This window comes from Dermacentor silvarum, unplaced genomic scaffold (genome assembly GCF_013339745.2).
Source record: "Dermacentor silvarum isolate Dsil-2018 unplaced genomic scaffold, BIME_Dsil_1.4 Seq841, whole genome shotgun sequence".
In the NCBI taxonomy this organism is placed as follows: Eukaryota; Metazoa; Arthropoda; class Arachnida; order Ixodida; family Ixodidae; genus Dermacentor; species Dermacentor silvarum.
The window spans coordinates 41,035-60,001 of NW_023606858.1; the positions used below are offsets into that span (position 1 = coordinate 41,035).

Below are 18,967 nucleotides of genomic sequence, written 5' to 3' on the forward strand. Positions count from 1 at the left end.
ATGCTTTTTCGTAATCTATGAAAGCCATATAGAGAGGTTGATTGTATTCCGCAGATTTCTCAATTACCTGATTGATGACATGGATATGATCCATCTTAGAATATCCCTTCCTGAAGCCAGCCTGTTCTCTTGGTTGGGTGAAATCAAGTGTTGCCCTGATTCTATTGGAAATTATCTTGGTGAATATTTGATACAATACTGAAAGCAAGCTAATGGGTCTATAATTCTTCAGTTCTTTAACGTCTCCCTTCTTATGGATTAGTATAATGTTGGGGTTCTTCCAGCTCTCTGGTGCACATGAAGTTGTGAGGCATTGCGTATAAAGGGCTGCAAGCTTTTCAAGCATGATATTTCCTCCTATCTTTGATTAAATGTACTGTTATTCCATCTTCTCCAGCAGCTTTTCCCTCGGCCATGTCTTTCAAGGCCCTTCTAACTTCATCCATAGTTATAAAAGGAGCCTCTGTATCCGGTTCATCACTATTTCGAATGAAAGTATCTTGGCTTTTTTGGGCACTGCACAGGTGATTATAGAATTCTTCCGCTGCTTTTACTATGTCATCGAAATTGCTGAGGATATTACCATGCTTATTTTTCAGTGCAAACATCTTGCCTTGTCCTATGCCAAGCTTTCTTCTTACTGATTTCATGCTGCGTCCATATTTTACGGCTTCCTCAATCTTTCCCACGTTATAATTTCGAATATGCCTTACTTCTTGTTGATCAGTTTTGACAGTTCAGCGAATTCTATCTGATCACTTGAGTTGGACACTTTCATGTTTTGTCGTTTCTTTATTAGGTTCCTTTGTTTCTTGGGAGAGCTTACCTACTGGTTGCCTTGGTGCCTTACCTCCCACTTCAATTGCTGCTTCTGAGATCAGCCTAGTTACGGTTTCATTCATTACCTTTGTGTTATCTTGATCTTCCTGTTCTAAAGCTGCATATTTGTTTGTCAGCACCAGCCTGAATTGGTCTGCTTTTACCCTTACTGCATATAGGTTGGCCTGTTTCCTCCTGACTAATTTCACTCTTTCTCTCTTCAAAGTGAGAGAAATCCTAGACCTCACTAACCTATGGTCACTGCACTTTACCTTAGCTAACACTTCTACATCCTGCAGAGAGGATTAAATCTAATTCATTCCTTTTTTTCTCCATTAGGGCTTTTCCAGGTCCACTTTCTGTTGCGCTTCCTGAAGAAGGTATTCATTATTCGGAGCCTATTCCTTTCCGCGAATTATACGAACATCTCTCCTCTAGTGTTCCTAGAACCAATGCCGTAGTTGCCAATTGCTTGCTCACCAGCCTGCTTTTTCCCCACTTTTGCATTGAAGTCGCCCATGACTAAAGTATACTGAGTTTGCACCTTTCTCATTGCTAGTTCAACATCTTCATAAAACTGTTCTATTCATCATCGTGACTAGAGGTTGGGGCATAGGCTTGTACTACCTTCATTTTGTACCTCCTATTCAGCTTTATTACGACGACTGCTACCCTCTCATTAATGCTGTAGAATTCATCAATGTTGCCCGCTATGTTGTTATGCACTAGAAATCCTACCCCGGATTCTTTCTTATCTGGAAGACCTCTGTAGCAGAGGACATGGCCGTTAGTCAGCACTGTGTAAGCCTCACCAGTTCTTCTAACCTCACTAAGGCCAATAATATCCCAGGTAATGCCTGATAATTCTTCAAATAGTCCTGCTAAGCTAGCCTCACTCGAGAGGGTGCGCGTGTTGAACGTTGCCAGGTTCAGTTTCCATTGGCGGCCTGTCCGGATCCAGAGATTTTTAGCACCCTCTGCCACGTCGCACGTGTGACCGCCGCCTGGGTCAGGTTCGCCGCAGTCACTGGGGACTGAGGGCCATGGGTTAATTGTCGGAGTCAAGAGGGACGTTGTGGCCGAATACTGCACCAGAGAGGCCAGTTCCTATTCTGATGAGGGAGTGACTTTGATGAAGCTTAGTGGGCCTTCCTAGTTTGGTTGCACCTGCACTAGTATAGCCCCACTAGCTCTCGGCAACATATTTTTTTTCCGGAGTCAGGCACCACTCCATGCCTGAAAATGTAGCGGACTGGAGTAGGATTCGAACTTACGCCCTTCAGATTTGAGGTCGGGTGTTCTGCCTCTGCTCCACGCCACCACCCATAATTCACCATCAATTCACTCGTGATTCACCTCATTAACATCTCTCTATACCCATTATCACTTCGGTTCACCTGCTTAATGATTCTTCTACCCTCAATCGCGGTTTTGTGCACATTATCGCCTCTTATCCTAAGACGACCATTTCATGTTGACGACGCGGTTTTGAAACGGCCTTGAAACGGAGAACTTACCATCAGACATATAGGGCTTTCGCTTCAAAAGTATTAGTTTTTCAGAAAAGGACTGATGATCCAACGAGATGAAACAGATTGTGGAAGTGATTTAAACTTCGTAAACTTAGTACGGAGGTGAGGATAGTGAAATATGATGTTAATATGATCAAACGAAACAACGTACGACGGGATCCTAAGGATATAAATCAATTCTTTATTTCATGTATGGCATGCTCACTGTTGTGATGAAGTTATGTTAACTGACCGAATTATGTTGAACCCTTTTTAGCTAATGTAATAAATTGGTGTGTCTTTGATCCCGCACTGAGGCAGCAAATTCTTATCTAGAGCGAGTGAGTGTTTTTGGCTATGAAGCTGTAAAGTTACGAAGGGGGTATCCGAATTTTTTTTATTAAACAATGTAATAAATAAAAAAACGTGGTTTGTAATGTAATGCCAACGTATTTCTATGAAAACAGTCTCTGGGGACGTGTTACTGGGGTAATAAATGGACGAAGCACATGATGATCTAGATATGCGCATATTTAAAAAAACAGATTGCCATTGGGGGCCCATGATTTCTTGGCTATTTGCGTTCACCTTTAGGCAATTTTTCAAGCGAAGCTTGTATTGCGTTACCGATTTGGGTGGCGGCTTAGTCACGCTAAATATCACATGTGGCGCATACCGGCATTGGATACGCGAGTATGAGCCAGGGACAAGAAAGAAAGGAAGAAAGAAGGAAGGAAGGAAAGAAGGAATGAAAGAAAGAAAGAAAGAAAGAGCACTTGCGGGGAAAGTTTCGCTGGCGCCGGATCACGTGACGCGCGCGACCAATCAGGGTCGTTTGGTGTGTCGCGGGGAGGGAACGGAAAGGAAAGGGGGTTGACGCACGCTCCGCCTGGCTTCCCTCACCTCAGACCAGTTTCTGCGTCCGAATGGGAAGTCACCGCGTGGTGCGTTCCGCCGAGGAGCAGGCTGCGCATGAACAATGGTGCCGTGAACTCGCTAGGGAAAGGGCTCGTCGTCGTCGTGCTTATCCTAGCGTGAGGGCTTCCGAATCCCAGGCGAAACGTCAGCGAAGAGCCGCCGACCCTGAGTTTAGGGCAAACGAAGCGGCACGTCGGCGACAGCGCCGTCTTGCCACGAGGTTCGTTTACCCCCATTTTCCCAACAGGAGAAGGGCTCTGAATTTTTTACTCTACTTAGCCGCACCCTTCTTCGATAGTAATTAAACAGATGCTCGAAGCCCATTCACGCTGTCGGCACTGCCGCCGCCGTTGTCGTGCTTTATCGACGGCGAATATGCAACTCGCATGCGTCCGTTCAGAAGTGCGCTGGGCTGTAAAAACGGCAAAGCAAACTGGGAGCACATTCAACGCTAGGCTCAATTTTCTCGGTGGCGGGTCAAAGGTAGCGTTCTGCCTTCCTGTGCTGGCAAAAGCGTTGCGCGCACGAACACTGTTGTTAAAACACGAGTGTTAATTGCCTCTGAGCTGCTGTGTGTATGCTTTGGTCGGAGCAGCAAACGTTACGTTAACGTAATATAATATTTCACTGGACGTTTACTAGCGCCGATGGTTTCCCGTCCATCTCATCTCGTGCACTATCTAGGTTCGCCGTCTGCAACGCTCTGGCATCCCTCCTCGCACCAACATTCTGAGACGCCTGGTAACTGCCAGGCCACTGCTCCTCCCACAGCAGTTACCTCGCTTGCTGCGTCGTGCCAACATGCCGCACCCTCGTATAGTTGAAACGCCGTATGAGCCGCTCAAGCGGAACTCTATAAACCTTGATATCACTGACAATGTTTCATCCCGTGGGCGAAACTACTCAATTTTAATGCGATTAGCATTTTATGGACAACTGAATTACTTCCGGGTCCATGCGTGTCTGACCGTTCCTTTAGAGCGCAGCCCTTAGATGCCCGTTCTTGCTTTGAGTATCGGCGTTCCTCGTAACCGAGCGAACGAGCACAGTGAAGGGTTAAAGAGCGATCGCGGAGGGCAGCGGGGGATCAAAGACAGCGATAGCGAACGTGAGGAGGAAAGCGAAGAAGGAGGATGCAACGGATCCATGATCAGGAAAGTGGAGGAGGAGAGTATGGCGAAAGGGTGAGGAGGAAAGGGGACTGCCGCATGAGGCATGCTCCGCGGTGGCGACCCACTGCGCATGCGCTACTTCGCCTGCGCAGCCTTCGCCAAAGAATGCGTTCCGCGCGAGCCATGCGCATCTGTGTTCTTTCTTTCTGAACAGAGAGTGACCCAACTGGAGGAAGCGCTTTGTCTGCCGCTACTGCTATACAAGCTGTACTAGCAGAGTGCTAAGCGCTGCTGTCAAGAGCACCCTGTCTTTTAGATTCAAATTATTTGCCTCAATATAACGCGAATTTAAAACACCTGACCAGCGGCGCTGAAATTTCGCAATAGGGAGTAGCATATTCGCCGGTGAATTTTTTCCCCACCTTCAATTAGAAAACTTCAATTTCACCGGTGCTCAGTGGAATCGAAGACGCATCCCATGGGTTCCTTAACGATAGCAATCCAACCTTTTAGAGCACTGCACCAAGAATGTCCCCAGGAAGGCAGGGAGGATATAATGGTATCTTTCTAACCTCTGTCGACTTGCATCTAGTGCGCTCCACCGTGCATGCCCGCCTAATGAAATTAGAATGTCCGCTTTGCTAGCTTACCGTGAATAAATGAGTTACGCCGAACACAGACACCTGTGCTATCGCACCGTTCATTCATATTTAAAACTGTTAAAGTGTAATTCTACATTGTCAGTGGAACAAAACTGGCTCTGTTGGGAGGACGCGTATAGTGAAGGTTTCTTTGTGACGTCTGAAGGTGAACACGCTGTGGTCAGTGGTGACGCTGTGGCAGATGCATGTTTTAATGCGATTAACATTCCTATAGCTTACTTTCCCCACTACCATTTGCAAATGAAATCGCCTTCAACCATTCTGTGTGTGGTTGCAATGCTTGAATTTTCATCGCATTGATGACAACGTCATCGTAGGACGGTTTCTGCCGAAAAAGTTTACCGCAGCCTTAACAAGCATGGGGGTTATGAATTGTTAAGCTTCCGGACATTTAACCTGCCCGGTCGTTCTGTAGGGAATGGTCAGAAGTTCATAATGTGTCTCGAAAAACGTTTATTGTATGCACAAATATTTTTTCAATGCTGAAGTCAGCCAGCGAAAGCGTTTTTATTGTTTAACAGGAAACTTGTTGTAAATATTACCAGATGTGCAAAGCGTCATGTCCCTGCCACATTTGTGGACTGGTAGGTCGCATTGCAGTGAAGCTTTAAAACCGATCATACAAATCCCTCGCAGCTGCCAATTGATCGAATGACATTATCTCGCCGCCAAGATCGTGGGATTGTACATAAGGGTATTTACAGCATTCTCGTAACCCAGGAGCTCAATATTTGAATCATGACTCGGATTGCCCGTTCGGTACCAATACTTTTGAACAGCTGTCATGACCTAGCTGATCCTTGCCAATATACTTTCCTGAGAAAGCTGATGAAGTTGAGAGGTTCACAAAATCTCGTCTTGTCAAGAAGAATCATGGTGAAAAACAAAGCAGGCACCGTTCCAAGTTAAAACATATTTAGAACGTGTATTGTGGATGTTTAGCGTTGCTGCCTTATTTGGGGGTTTCGCAAGAAATTACTGAACCAACGTATCTTTATGTTTTCGAGCGTTATACAAGGTTCTCCTCACATGTCCCTGGAGTCCTGGGGGAACTATACGAGACAGTTTACTAATATTCTGGTAAAACATAAGGAAGGATATGCGTGATGAGTACGCACCGTCTAAAGTGTGCGCGCTCTCTATGGTCTTTGCAATAAATTACCTATGCAGTGGTTCTGGGGAGCTTTAAGTGGTGTTTTACGAACGGCGCAGAATTTAGCCCGCTACCCTGAGAAAACTCCAAATGACACCGACATTATATTAAGTGACAATAGGGGTAACTTTATGGCAAATGAGCACGTGAAGTTCGATGAAAACTTCGTGTTTGGCTCAATTAAAGCATTTGTGAAAACTTTTTCAGTAATTGTTTAAGAGCAGCAATGGTTTCAAACAGGCAAGTCATATGCCGACAGCGTTTTAATGTTTCGAAAGGACGCATCTCGCCAGAGGCGCTCAAAATTCTAAATAGTAACAGCGACCGTCATTGCGGGATGATCCAAATTATTTGGGCACCCGCGCACTCCTCTCTCCCCGGCAACGAGGCGGCTCACAACGTAGCTCGAGGACTTACTCGCTGAGCAAGTGAGCCGGCCCAGCCGGGAACGAGAGGAAACCGCATGGTCAGCTACAAAGAAATAACCGATTACTATCGGCTGGGAAGGGCCCGGTACCCACCAGCTCATCCCGCGCTAACCAGGAGACAGGCGGTGGCCTGGCGCCGCCTGCAAACAAACATGTATCCAAACCCGGTGTCCTGCAGCAGATTCTATCCAGGGCAATACAACAATCAATGCAAATTATGTAAAATTAGGGCGGATCTGCCACATATTCTATGGACATGTTCGAAGGCAGCTCCTTTCGAGGGCCGCAAAATTCAAAACCGGCAGCAGTGGGAGACCCTGCTGTTCAGCTCAGACCAGCAAGACCAGGTCTGGTCCAGCTAGCCGAGGCAGCCGCTGAGGCCCAGGGGATCTCGGCCGTCTGCTAGTCGGAGGGAGGCTGCGTCCGCCTTTGTGAATTGCTGGCACCAATAAAAGTTGAATATATCTCTTTCTATAGTGCAATTACAGGCCGCTAAAGTCCTTAATGCAACTTCTGAAAAGCAACGGCTCCACTAGTAATTGGAATGTGATTCGGAAAGTAGCACAAGTCTGCGCAGAGCGTTTGCCTTCAGATCATTATAGTGTAGGCCAAGGACCGCTGAAGTTAACGTCTTCTATGTTGAAAGGGGATCTGCGCCGAGAGAAAGCTTGCAGCGCGAGCGCCGCAAGCGCCACGCGCTACCGCAAGCGCCACGCGGTTAATAGACCTCCATGCTTACATGCCTACTACCTTGCGTCGCGTGTTGAAACACCTGCTTGCGATTGGATACAGTAGCAGTGCTCCCTTACTTTCTTCAACGACAAGTGCTTCTAAAGTGCTCGCGTTTCTTCTAGTCCTTAGTTACCTAACTGCTACTCTTTTTAGAGTGCAGGGCTTAGGAGCCCGTTCCTGTGGCGAGCTAAAGATGAAAGCGAACGCGGAGCGCAGTTGGGAATGAAAGACGCGAGGAGGAAAGCGGAGGAGGAGGGCATGGCCAAAGGGTGAGAGGAAAAGCCTTGTGCAGCGACGGTGGCTACTGGATGACGCAAGAGTAGCGCGCGTCGTCTGGGTGGGAGGTCTGTCGGCGGCGGTTGCTGTGAATCGCGCCCACGCGTCATCCCACGCGTGGTCTCTCGCGATCTCTAGATTAGCGAGTCTGTCGTTCCGCACTTCGCTCCGTTTGCAACTTGCCACACGAGACAGATTGTCCGCACCTGCCAATATATCATGAAATGAAAGCACGTATAGAGCTGCGCTGCAATTTCGCATAGGGAGTATCGTAATTGTCGGCGAATTGTTTAATTCATAAGTCACGTTACTTCGCTTCTGAATGCCTCTATGTAACTTCCTGTCTGGCGCTGAGACGGGCATGTTGTACAGTTCGGGTAGACTTCGTAATATTGCAGCTGATGACCTTTCTTTTCTGTCCTTTTGCTTTTTCTGTGACAAATACTGCCTGCGGCAAGAAAGGAAAGTGTAGGACCGCCCGGTGCATTTTGACCACCCATCTCATTGCGTTGAAACCAGTCAAGAGTTCAGAATGTACCAGAAAAAATATTTATTGTGCGTACAAATATTTCGTTACAGTCGAAGCGTGCCGCGGAAGCAGCGTTCTCGTTATTTGTACGGAAACTTATCAATCAGTAATACGAGATCAGCACGACGTCTTGCCGTTGCCGCATTTCTGGCCGGACACACTCGCAGGCCCCATGGCAGCAAAATGTAAAAACCGACCGTACATATCGCTCACCGCTGCCGACTGATCGAATGACACAAGATGGCCGCCGAAGAGCACGGTGTTGAACATAACGGCGCCTGCCACTTTCTCGTAACCCATGAGTTCATTATTTGAACTGCCCATTTTGTACCAAGGCCGTCTAACAGCTGTCTTGAACGTCGCTGCCCCTCGCCATTGCAATTTCGCGAAAGAACGTTCCATGTTAGTGGCCGGAAATACGGCGTCCAGTTGCGCTGTATAAAAGAGGACGTGAACTTGGTTAAGCACGTCCACTAATGTCTGCGTCTTGTCAACGAAGAAGTCTCCGACGGCCAAGTTCATTGTAACCTGAAACCTCGCGGCGCCGAGGGTTCTGGAGGAAGCAACGTGAATCAACTTTTTGAACTCTGGACTGTTTGCGTATTGCTTGTACTTCACAGACTCCCTCGATGCCCGAGGCCTTACTATGCTTCCGTGGTGCTGGAACCCCGTCAGTTCCTCAAACAAGCTTCTGTTTCCACCTGGATGAATGTTGAGAACTGTTTGGCCCAGCAGACCCGCAGCCGCGGTAACATTTCCTGCCTTGACCAGATAGTGTATTTTCTCGAACTGCTGAGCGAACCTAGTGCGACCTTGTTCATCTAGCAGGCCTGAGCAGTGGAGGTAATCGGCTGAGTTGATGATTTCTAAAAGCGGGAAGACAAAGCCGACGCCAAGCATCACTCCTTTCAAGCGCAAAGGAAGCTCCTGCGGTTGTCGTGTCAATACTTTATGTGCCGCACCGATTGCTGATCTTGCTGTAACAGAAAAAAAAGAAGAATCTCATACACTCATTGCATTAAACATTTAGAGGAAATTACTGGCATGCACATTTTTTTCAGACCATATTTTCAAAATAAACAGCGTTTACCAGCGTGCTGCATTGGACACTGGCTGTCTGGAGGCAGTTTTTCCGGCCCTAAATGTCTTTTGCTACAATTCAGTACCTCCTATATACGGCGATGCCTTTTATCTCTGGCGGAAGTTACAACACCTGCTGCTCTGTACGTCGAAAGTGCTAGTGACTTTGTATTTTATTGTTTATATCAATGACCGGATGTCATCTGCAAATTTCATTTATTACTAATAGCGTGATGAAAAGGGGCAAATTGTACAAAAAGAGAACGAGTACAGCATGAGATTCCACGAAAGCTAAGGAATGAGTGCTTGCTGGCGGTAAAAACCAAGTGAAACATATTTGGTTTTAAATTGTCGCGCACCGCGGTGTACGGAAGGGTTTAGTATTCTGTTTGATGTCTTTTTTTAAATATTAAACTTCATTCATTTCATTGCCCATTTGTTGCAATACATTTCAGATCTCTTCGTGGTGGCGTTATTCTAGCGATATCTACAAAGAAGACAGCCCTTGAGCCACCAAGTTTCTTCAGTTGCACTAGCGAAACGTTTTTATACAGGAATTATTCTAAACGTCTGTTTTCTTTTTAATACAAATGATTGATCGTGTCTTATTTCACAATCAATATGGTCTTTATTGGGACAAGTCGCCGAAAAATGTCCCCATTATCTCTACGTTATGTTGATTATTAGGTATTTAAACATACGTATTTCGCTAACGCTCGTATTTAGCCAAACGCCTCGTATTTCGCCAGGACATAGCTCACGTTTCTATCACTGAAATAAAAATACGTTCAATTCACTTGGTGTATTTCTTAATTACGAAGCTTCTTCTCAAATAAAAATGCTTGACACTATACTATTGCTCACATAGCAAGCGCCATTGTTTTAAATTTAGCCGGCGACCGTTTTTCATCTGATTATCACTGTTATCGAGTTATCGCTTGGAGCAAACGTGGCTACTGTGTCGAAGCGTTTCTAAAGCAGCCACCGATTGTACAGAAAAAGACTTCCGTCATAAGATTGCGAACGCCACGCAAATGTAGTTGTAGGTTCTCGAATCGACTATTGACGGCCGTGCCGGTGGTGAAGGCAATAGTGAAGTCTTTTTCGAAGGATGGATGCCCGAGGGCCCCGCCCCTATTTGGCGCGTTCGTAGAACGAGAGGAGGTCACCGACACTTTTCAGAGTTGTCTGACTGCCGACTGCTCACCTCTGGACCCTTTGTTGCAGGTGAAAGTTCTATCTAGCCTCTCACTCGACCATGGAGCCCCTTGATTCTTTTTATTAATCTTTGTCAGAGTTGGGAGCAGCCTATACAAGCGCCTATCCTGGCCGCTACAATGATGGTCGATAGAGCCGCTTGCGACTTGCGACTCTTGCGGATGCGAGAAAGCTATTTCACCTCTGACAGCGGCATAGCATTGGCACGGTATGCCCCTGTCATTGTTACGAAGTGCAGTGACTGTTTTTGTAAGCGTTAAATCAGCTGTTCTCGAGAGACTTACTGCTCATATTGTTCTTGGTGCAAAGTAGATGAGCTTGCATGAAGGGAACAAAAAAGAAAGACAGGGAGCGGCGATTCTTGGTGCCTTTCCTTTTTTTCTGTTCCCTTGTTAAATGCCCTTCTACTTAGCGCAAGAACAAGATGTGCTGTAAGCCGAAACTCCAAGTCGCTCAGGAACAAGTACTTTAGGATGGGAGAACGTTTTTGGAGACAAAGATTGCAAGGTCGTCTCTTATACTTCATAATGCCCCGGTAGATTTCCTCTTCGCTCTTTCCCCTCGCCACGCGAGTGCTGTAGCAAACTGGACGTTCGCTCGGTTAGCTCCATATTAGTTAAGTTGCTTTGTGTGTTTTTTACATGGTACGGAGTTGCACAAACAACCCATAGACACAACAAGCACAGCACCTATCAGAAGACCAGTGTTGACGTGACTCTGCTGTACTTGTGGTGTCCTTGGGTTGTTAGTGCAACTCCATACCATGTAAAACACACACAAAACAAAGTAAACTAAAACGGAAGCTAACCGAGTGAACGTCCACTTTGCTACAATACTCGTGTGGCACGGAGAAATAAATGCACGATAAACCTTATGCCCTAATGACTCCCGATTGTATCTCTAATTATAAAAAAAGCTAGTCGCATGCATGCATACACGGTAATATTGTTTCCGTATCTAATTTCATAACCGAGTGCGGTAGCTTAGTGGCTATGGCGTTGCGTTGCTGAGCTCGAGGGCGAGGGTTCGCTCCCGGCAGGGGCGAAAGGCTCGTGTTCTGTGCATTGGGTGCATGTTAAGGGAGCCAAGTTGCTCAAAATTATTCCGGACATCTCCACAACGGCGTGCCCCATAATCATATCGTCGTTTTCGAGCGCTAGCTAAACCTCCAACATTTATATATTTTAAAAAATCGAAGTTGCGTTATTCAAGTTGTTGCATTGTTATCAACTCGTAGAAACTAATACGTAGACAAGCGCAGAGATGCATCAGCCAAGCTTGATGAGTGCATATTTATATCAAGGTGCATGGAAATGGCTGCTAGTGCCACATACAACTCAGGATCCTGTGCTGAAATGGCGCAGGATTTAATGAATGTACAAATAAATGCGCAATCAACATTATTATTATTATTATTATTATTATTATTATTATTATTATTATTATTATTATTATTATTATTATTATTATTATTATTATTTAAAAAACCAAGACATTGTGTACTGATGCCTCTCTTCTTTGTGACACTGCTAGCACATTCTCCGTTTCTTTATATGATTTGTGTTTCAAGCTGTCTTAATGGAATTTCTTTGTACGAATACAGGTATTTTGTTATTTTCATTCTCAAATTTTCTTTTCATTTGTCTGCGATCTTTTGTCTTCATATTACTGCACTCCACCCCTACCCAATACTCTACAACCAAGCCTGTAAGGTAACGTAGATAATTAAATTACGTTTTACCTCCGTACGATTCGCCAGCGATGAAGAACTCTCTTCCCTTGTACTCGGGGAAAATCCGCAAAAACCTCCTCAGAAATGTGACGGTGTGTACGGCTGCTTCCTCGAGCGTGCTGGGGTATTTGCCCATTTTGTCGAAACTGTATCCCGATCCTGCAGGCGCATCCAAGTAGATGATGTTGAATCGCGACAGCAGACTGTGCCTCCTACGGTACAGCGTTCCACCAGCGTCGATTCCCAGGGGGCCGTTTTCTAGGAACTGGCCCCAAAGGCCAGATTTTCCGGGACCTCCTGGCAGCCACAACAAAAGAGGCTTCTGGTTAGAATGCATCTGTAAAAGAAATAATACAGCGTACGTTAACAACTCTGACGTAGAGATATGTCACAAAAGAAAGTACATAAGCTACTCTTGTGGAAAAATTAAATTTAAACAGTTTGTGACGCCAGAAACTTTTTGTGTCCTGACAGCATTTTATTTATAAACATGTGCGATCCCACAGATACACGTTAGGCGTTTTCTGTGTGAATTGCGAAGTTTTACCATGGTAAAGTGCGAATATATATATATATATATATATATATATATATATATATATATATATATCCTGTTACAGGTACAGGAGGCATACGGGAATATAAGAAATTTCGTCCATACCTCCACGGTCGCCATTTCACGGTTGTGACCGACCACCATGCCCTATGTTGGTTGTCGGCAATCAAAAACTTGTCTGGACGCCTTGGCCGATGGGTACTCCGATTACAGGCATACGATTTCAATGACATTTAGAAGTCCGGAAGGAAGCACCAAGATACCGATACTCTTTCACGATGCCCATTACAACCATCATCGGAGCACATCACATTACCTTGTCAAATTGGCCGCACAGAGGAAGCATCGTTAATTACACCGATTACCTCCTTGACCCCATCAAACCGCCGTTCAGTGCTTTCCACTCACCAGTGCGCCTATTCTTATTGCCATGGTATCATCGATCGCCTTAGCGGTGTTTCAGTTCCACCCAATGCCAGGCTATGGAAACATCTCAAACTATTCAAGTTCGAAGACGATGTCCTCTACCGTTACATTTTTCACCCGGAAAACCATCGATGGGTTCCCGTTGTACCACGCTCTCTTCGCGCTGAAGTTCTGCAGGCCTCACACTATGACCCTGCGTCAGGCCACATGGGTTACCACAAAACCCACGTGCGCATACGAAGCCGATTATTTTGGCCATGTCTTTCCAGGATGTCACAGACCCCGTGAACGAGGCGGAACGCCGGACCAAATTCCAAAGCCGACTCATCAGCTTCCGCAAATAATCCCACGAAAGCAAGGACAATTAGTAATGGGCCCTGTGGTGCGCCACCGAACGCCAGTCGCTGTCCAAAGACCGAGTCAGAGCCCAGAGTTGTCAAAATACAAAAAAATATGCTTCACACGAGGCAGTTAGACACGCACGTGCACACTTAGGCTAGACAGCACAATACAATTCAGCTGGGCATTCACAAAACACAGGAATATAATTAACGACAAGCACTAACAGTCCAACACGTAAAGTACAAAATGAATAGGAACACTAAGTGTCCAATCGTATTCACCCACGCTGGTCTCGAGTCAGACGATCTCGGCGTAGCTCGGGGCAAATCTCGAAGAAGGAACTTCTTCCGGAAATGCAGACGCTCGATGAACACATCGACTAGCTTGCCGGGGAATCCCCTTCTTCCGCAGAAGGTCAGTCTCCAGGTTACATTCTCTTCACCGGAGAGGTCTCCTCCCTTCTGATTCCAGCACGGTGTATTATATCCTTCACAGTCGTTCTCGAACCTTCCAATCGGAATTGTGATCCTGTAGCATGGCCAAAGCCTGGGAATCTTCTAGTCATCTTTGACCGCCGCCGTCGGAGCGTCGTCGAGGGGGGGTGATGACTCATCCTGTTGGCGCACGCTCACGGTGTAGTAATCTCTTTCTGCACTCGCCGGGTGAGAAGACGTGTCGGCACACGCGCTCTGTCTCTCTCTCTCTTGTCATCGTCACCTTCGCGTGACTTGGAGATGCTTCTAGACTCCGTTCGCGTCGGCTGTTGAGGCTTATGCGCTCTCCTCCTCTGTTGAAGTTGCCGCGGGGCCGGCGTGTTCATTCGCTGGCTCGCGTGACACGTGGTGCGCGCTTTGATTGCACGCTCTTTTCTGACACAGGAGCATAGCTAGATATGTTGCCTCGTGCGCGCTTTGCCAACGCTACAACCACTTCCTTGTCCCGCAGAACCCTTCTTTGTCGTCGGCATTGACCTTGTTGGCATTGACCAATATATATATTGGCACCAATACTCGGATATTGTGGTGAAAGGCACGACCCCACAGTCCTGGAGAGCAGCGTCCAGCCACGCTCGTACCACCGCTCACGCGTCATCTTATCTTGTAGCCCTAGTCCTGAAGGCGGCAGTTCCCACACTACCCCTCTCTTTGCGGTGGCACTGGCGCGTGGTGGCGTGCAGCGACTGTGCGGTTCCCCTGCCAGCAAGTAAAACAATGCGCACGGTTGCATCGAACTTGGCTAAGGTGGACCTGGCAGTGCCCAGGTCGTCACGATCTTCGAGGAACCCGACGGTTCTAAGCCTGGCTAGCTTCCTGGACGAACACCTGGCTAAGATGCGACCAACCAGGTACGGCAGCCTCCGAGTCGCGGACGTCTTGATGGCGCCCGAAGGTCCTCCCGGACGTACTCCCTTCCCGGACGTACACTTGATCCACCTCCCCGACCTCGTTCTGAAGAGCGCAGGCAACAGGTAGCCGGAAGGTGCCGTCGTTTACGCACTGCCATGTCACTACACAGAGACCGGCGCCAGGCACCTCAGGTGTGCAGGTGACAAGAGGGTAAGTCTGTAGACGATTGTCGCTCGGACGTAACTGCGCCGCTACGCTGGCAACTATTTCTGAGCTTGAGGAACTCGGCCTGCCAGGAACACTCACCAGGTGTTACCCAGGTGTTAACACCAGGTGTTAACACTCACCAGGTGTTACCCAGCTTGTTGTGTGGACGTCCACATACTTCACTGCTGAGATACGCAGCTGTTCCTGAAGGTGGTGGAGGCGCCATTACGTAAGTGACGTCTTACACGCCGGAAGGTGCTCTTATACCCTGACGATGGCTAACCCGCCAGGCGAGACGTTTGCCACCAGAATGTCGTCGAGGTAGGCCGCAACCTGTGGTAAACCGGCAAGCAATGTATCCATTGTTCTTTGAAATAATCCAGGTGCCACAGACACACCGAAAGGCAAACGTCGCACTCTGTACAGGCCCTTTACTGTGTTGATCGTGAGAACATCTGCTGAAGAATCATCCACGGAAAGTTGCTGGTACGCCTGCGTCAAGTCAATTTTTGAAAAAATACGGCCTCTTCCTAGCCTTGCGAAAAGTTCTTTGCTAGTAGGTAAGGGGTAGACGTTGTTCCTTACCGCTTGGTTGACTGTGCTTCGGTAGTCACCGCAGATTCTCAGCGAACCGTTCTTTTTTCGCACAATTACGACAGGAGTGGCCCATTCCGCATACTGGATTGGTTGCAAAACACCTTGACGCTCTAATTTATCCAGCTCGTTGATAACGTCATCCTTGAGAGCGAAAGGAATGCTGCGACATTTAAGAAACTTTGGTTGGGCGTCGTGTTTCAGCTCGATGTGTACTGGCGGTATAGCTGCACCGGGAAAGGTTTCGCCGAAAACATCCGGGAATTTTTCGGTAACAGCTTCTGCACTCTGCCTGATGGTGTGAAGTCCAGTAATGCTGATGTTCAAATCCTTGAACCAGTCACGCCCAAGCAGTGTGCTACCTTCGTTCCTTACAACGAGAAGCGGCAGTTTGAAGTCCTGCTCCTTAAACTTCACTGGAACGATAGCTTTTCCAATGACGTGTAGTCCTTCCTTGGTCCAAGTTAGGAGCTGGGTGTCTGCTTCTTCAAGCTGAACGCTTGTTGCGACCTTTAGTTGCCTGAACAATTTTTCGCTGATAATTGATCTGGCTGCTCCGGAATCAACTTCCATCGGTACCGTTTCTCCGCCAATGCTTACTGCAACCATAAACTTGGGACAACCGGTGGTTACTTGGCTAATACTTAGCAAGTCATCATATTCGGTTTGCGCTGAACTTGCGATACCTTCCAGCTGGTGGTTTAGTTGCCCACCTTTTTTCTTCCGACACGCCTTGGCTATGTGGCCTTTGCCGGAACAGTTTAGGCATACTGCGTTTTTAAACTTGCAGCGATAACCAGCGTGGTTGCCTAAGCACCGGAAACACCGTCGTTCCGCCTGTGCGCCTGAAGCCTTTTCATCTTGCCCTTTTTTCAGACGTTGCGTGTCCACTTTGGCTGTGATATCTGGGCTTTCGTGACGTTGACTGCCGATAGCTCTTTGATGTTTTGCAGCAGACTCGGCTGTGACTGCCAGGTCGTAGGCTGTCGCAAAGGTCAGGTTCTTCTCGGCCAACAGGCGCTGCTGCACTGTGCTGTCGGAAATTCCGAAAACTAATCGGTCCCTGAGCATTATGTCAAGCGGGAGCTGCTTGTCGCTGAATCCGCAGTTCTCAGATAGCTTGCGTAAGGCTGTAACATAGTCAGCGACGCTCTCACCGTCGTGCTGATCTCGTTTGGAGAACACATACCTCGAGTACAGCTCGGAGGGCTTCGGGTTGATGTGATTCTTCACAGCTTCTACAATGGACTGATAGTCCGCGTTCGGCGGCCTAAGCGGCTTTACGAGGGTAGCTATCAGGGAGTAGGTCTCCTCCCCACAGCAACTCAGCAATGCTGCCCTCTTTTCGGTGTCTTCGGTGAGCTTGTTGGCTGCGCAGCATAACTCAATACGCTCAACGTAATCTTCCCATGAAGAGTTGCTGTTAAGGTGAAACTCACCGATGCGAACGCCGATGGCCATCTTGCCGGAACCGCCCCTGCCGCGTGGGCACTACCGTGCCTCGTCGCCACTGTAATAACCGACGTGTAGACGCCGCAGCAGCCTTTGCAAGAACAACTTTATTGCACAAAACACAGGAGTATATGTAGGCGAGGTGGGTGGCTTATCGCCGACTTGCTTGTAGTGATACTATCGCGGAACATGCGTAGTAAGACTGGTTCGTTCAGTTCAGTAAAGAATGTTTACATCTACGTCGAAATTTTGAGGGACGCGGCGGCCTTTCGCTTGTTCGAAGCGCCGGCACTCCTTTATAATTGCATCCACAGTGGCACAATCCTTACACATCAGGAGATTGAAGGCGTCGTCTGCAATACCTTTTAGTATGGGACCAATCTTGTCCGCCTCGGTCATTTTGTTATCAGCCTTGCGGCAGAGAGCCAGCACATCCTGTATGTACACGACATTGATTTCTGTGGACGTCTGAGCGCGGCATGCACGTTCTTTTTTTGCTGCCAACTGACGACCGACAGGTCTGCCAAACAGGTCTCGCATTTTTTCTTTGCAGACATCCCAGCTTGTTAGGTCAGCTTCATGCGTAGTACCATTGCTTCGCAGTTCGTCGCACATAAAACATCAGGTTTGCTAGTATCACTGTTGGATGCCACCTGTTGTTGTCGCACACTCGCTCGTACATCGCAAGCCAGTCCTCGACGTCGGCGTTGTCCCTGCCACAAAATGTCCCCGGGTCCCGCGGATGAGTCAGGATAACCGTTGGCATGGACTGCTGAGGCGTTGTCGGTTGTGTCGGTTGATCTCCCATTGTGGCGGCAGGTAGATGACGTCCGCTGCGAAGTTCCGTGATTGTACCTCGCACCTTCCACCAAAGTGTTGCAGGAAGAAAGCAGGCCCACGAGTGTAGAATAATGTATATTTACAAGCGAAGTATATGGCGTTCAGGCAACGGCCAGAGTCTTCGTCTTCCTCTCGTTCGTGTTCCCTTCTTCTTTCCTTTCACCGTAACAATATCGTTACAAGCACGGGGAAAAGGGGTTTATTTAGGCGTGCGAGAGCAAGAACAGCAGGCTACGAACAGCAGGAATGGCCGCTGCACAGTCGTCGTTTTCCTCTTCCTTTCTCCGCTTGATCCGTACGTCCCTTTTACGCGCTTGGATGCAACAATATTGAAAGCCATCTATGTTTACAAGTTTCTATGGCTGGTAAACTAAGCTGGTAAACGCACACACACACACACACACAACACACACCACACACACACACACACACACACACACACACACACACACACACACACACACACACACACACACACACACACACACACACACACACACACACACACACACACACACACACACACACACACACACACACACACACACACACACACACACACACACACACACACACACACACACACACACACACACACACACACACACACACACACACACACACACACACACACACACACACACACACACACACACACACACACACACACACACACACACACACCACACACACACACACACACACACACACACACACACACACACACACACACACACACACACACACACACACACACACACACACACACACACACACACACACACACACACACACACACACACCACACACACACACACACACACACACACACACACACACACACACACACACACACACACACACACACACACACACACACACACACACACACACACACACACACACACACACACACACACACACACACACACACACACACACACACACACACACACACACACACACACACACACACACACACACACACACACACACACACACACACACACACACACACACACACACACACACAC

At 47.6% G+C, this 18,967-nt stretch overlaps 1 protein-coding gene across 1 annotated transcript; it reads right to left on the reverse strand.

Moving 5' to 3' along the window:
• Positions 1-8,137: 8,137 nt before the first annotated feature.
• LOC119435700 (probable serine carboxypeptidase CPVL) lies at positions 8,138-12,530 on the reverse strand. The gene is made up of 2 exons (XM_037702436.2): positions 12,180-12,530; positions 8,138-9,117 (listed from the first exon to the last, which is right to left on the reverse strand). The coding sequence occupies exons 1-2, from the start codon at positions 12,505-12,507 to the stop codon at positions 8,258-8,260; spliced, it is 1,188 nt and encodes a 395-aa protein (XP_037558364.1). The 5' UTR covers positions 12,508-12,530; the 3' UTR covers positions 8,138-8,257.
• Positions 12,531-18,967: the final 6,437 nt, after the last annotated feature.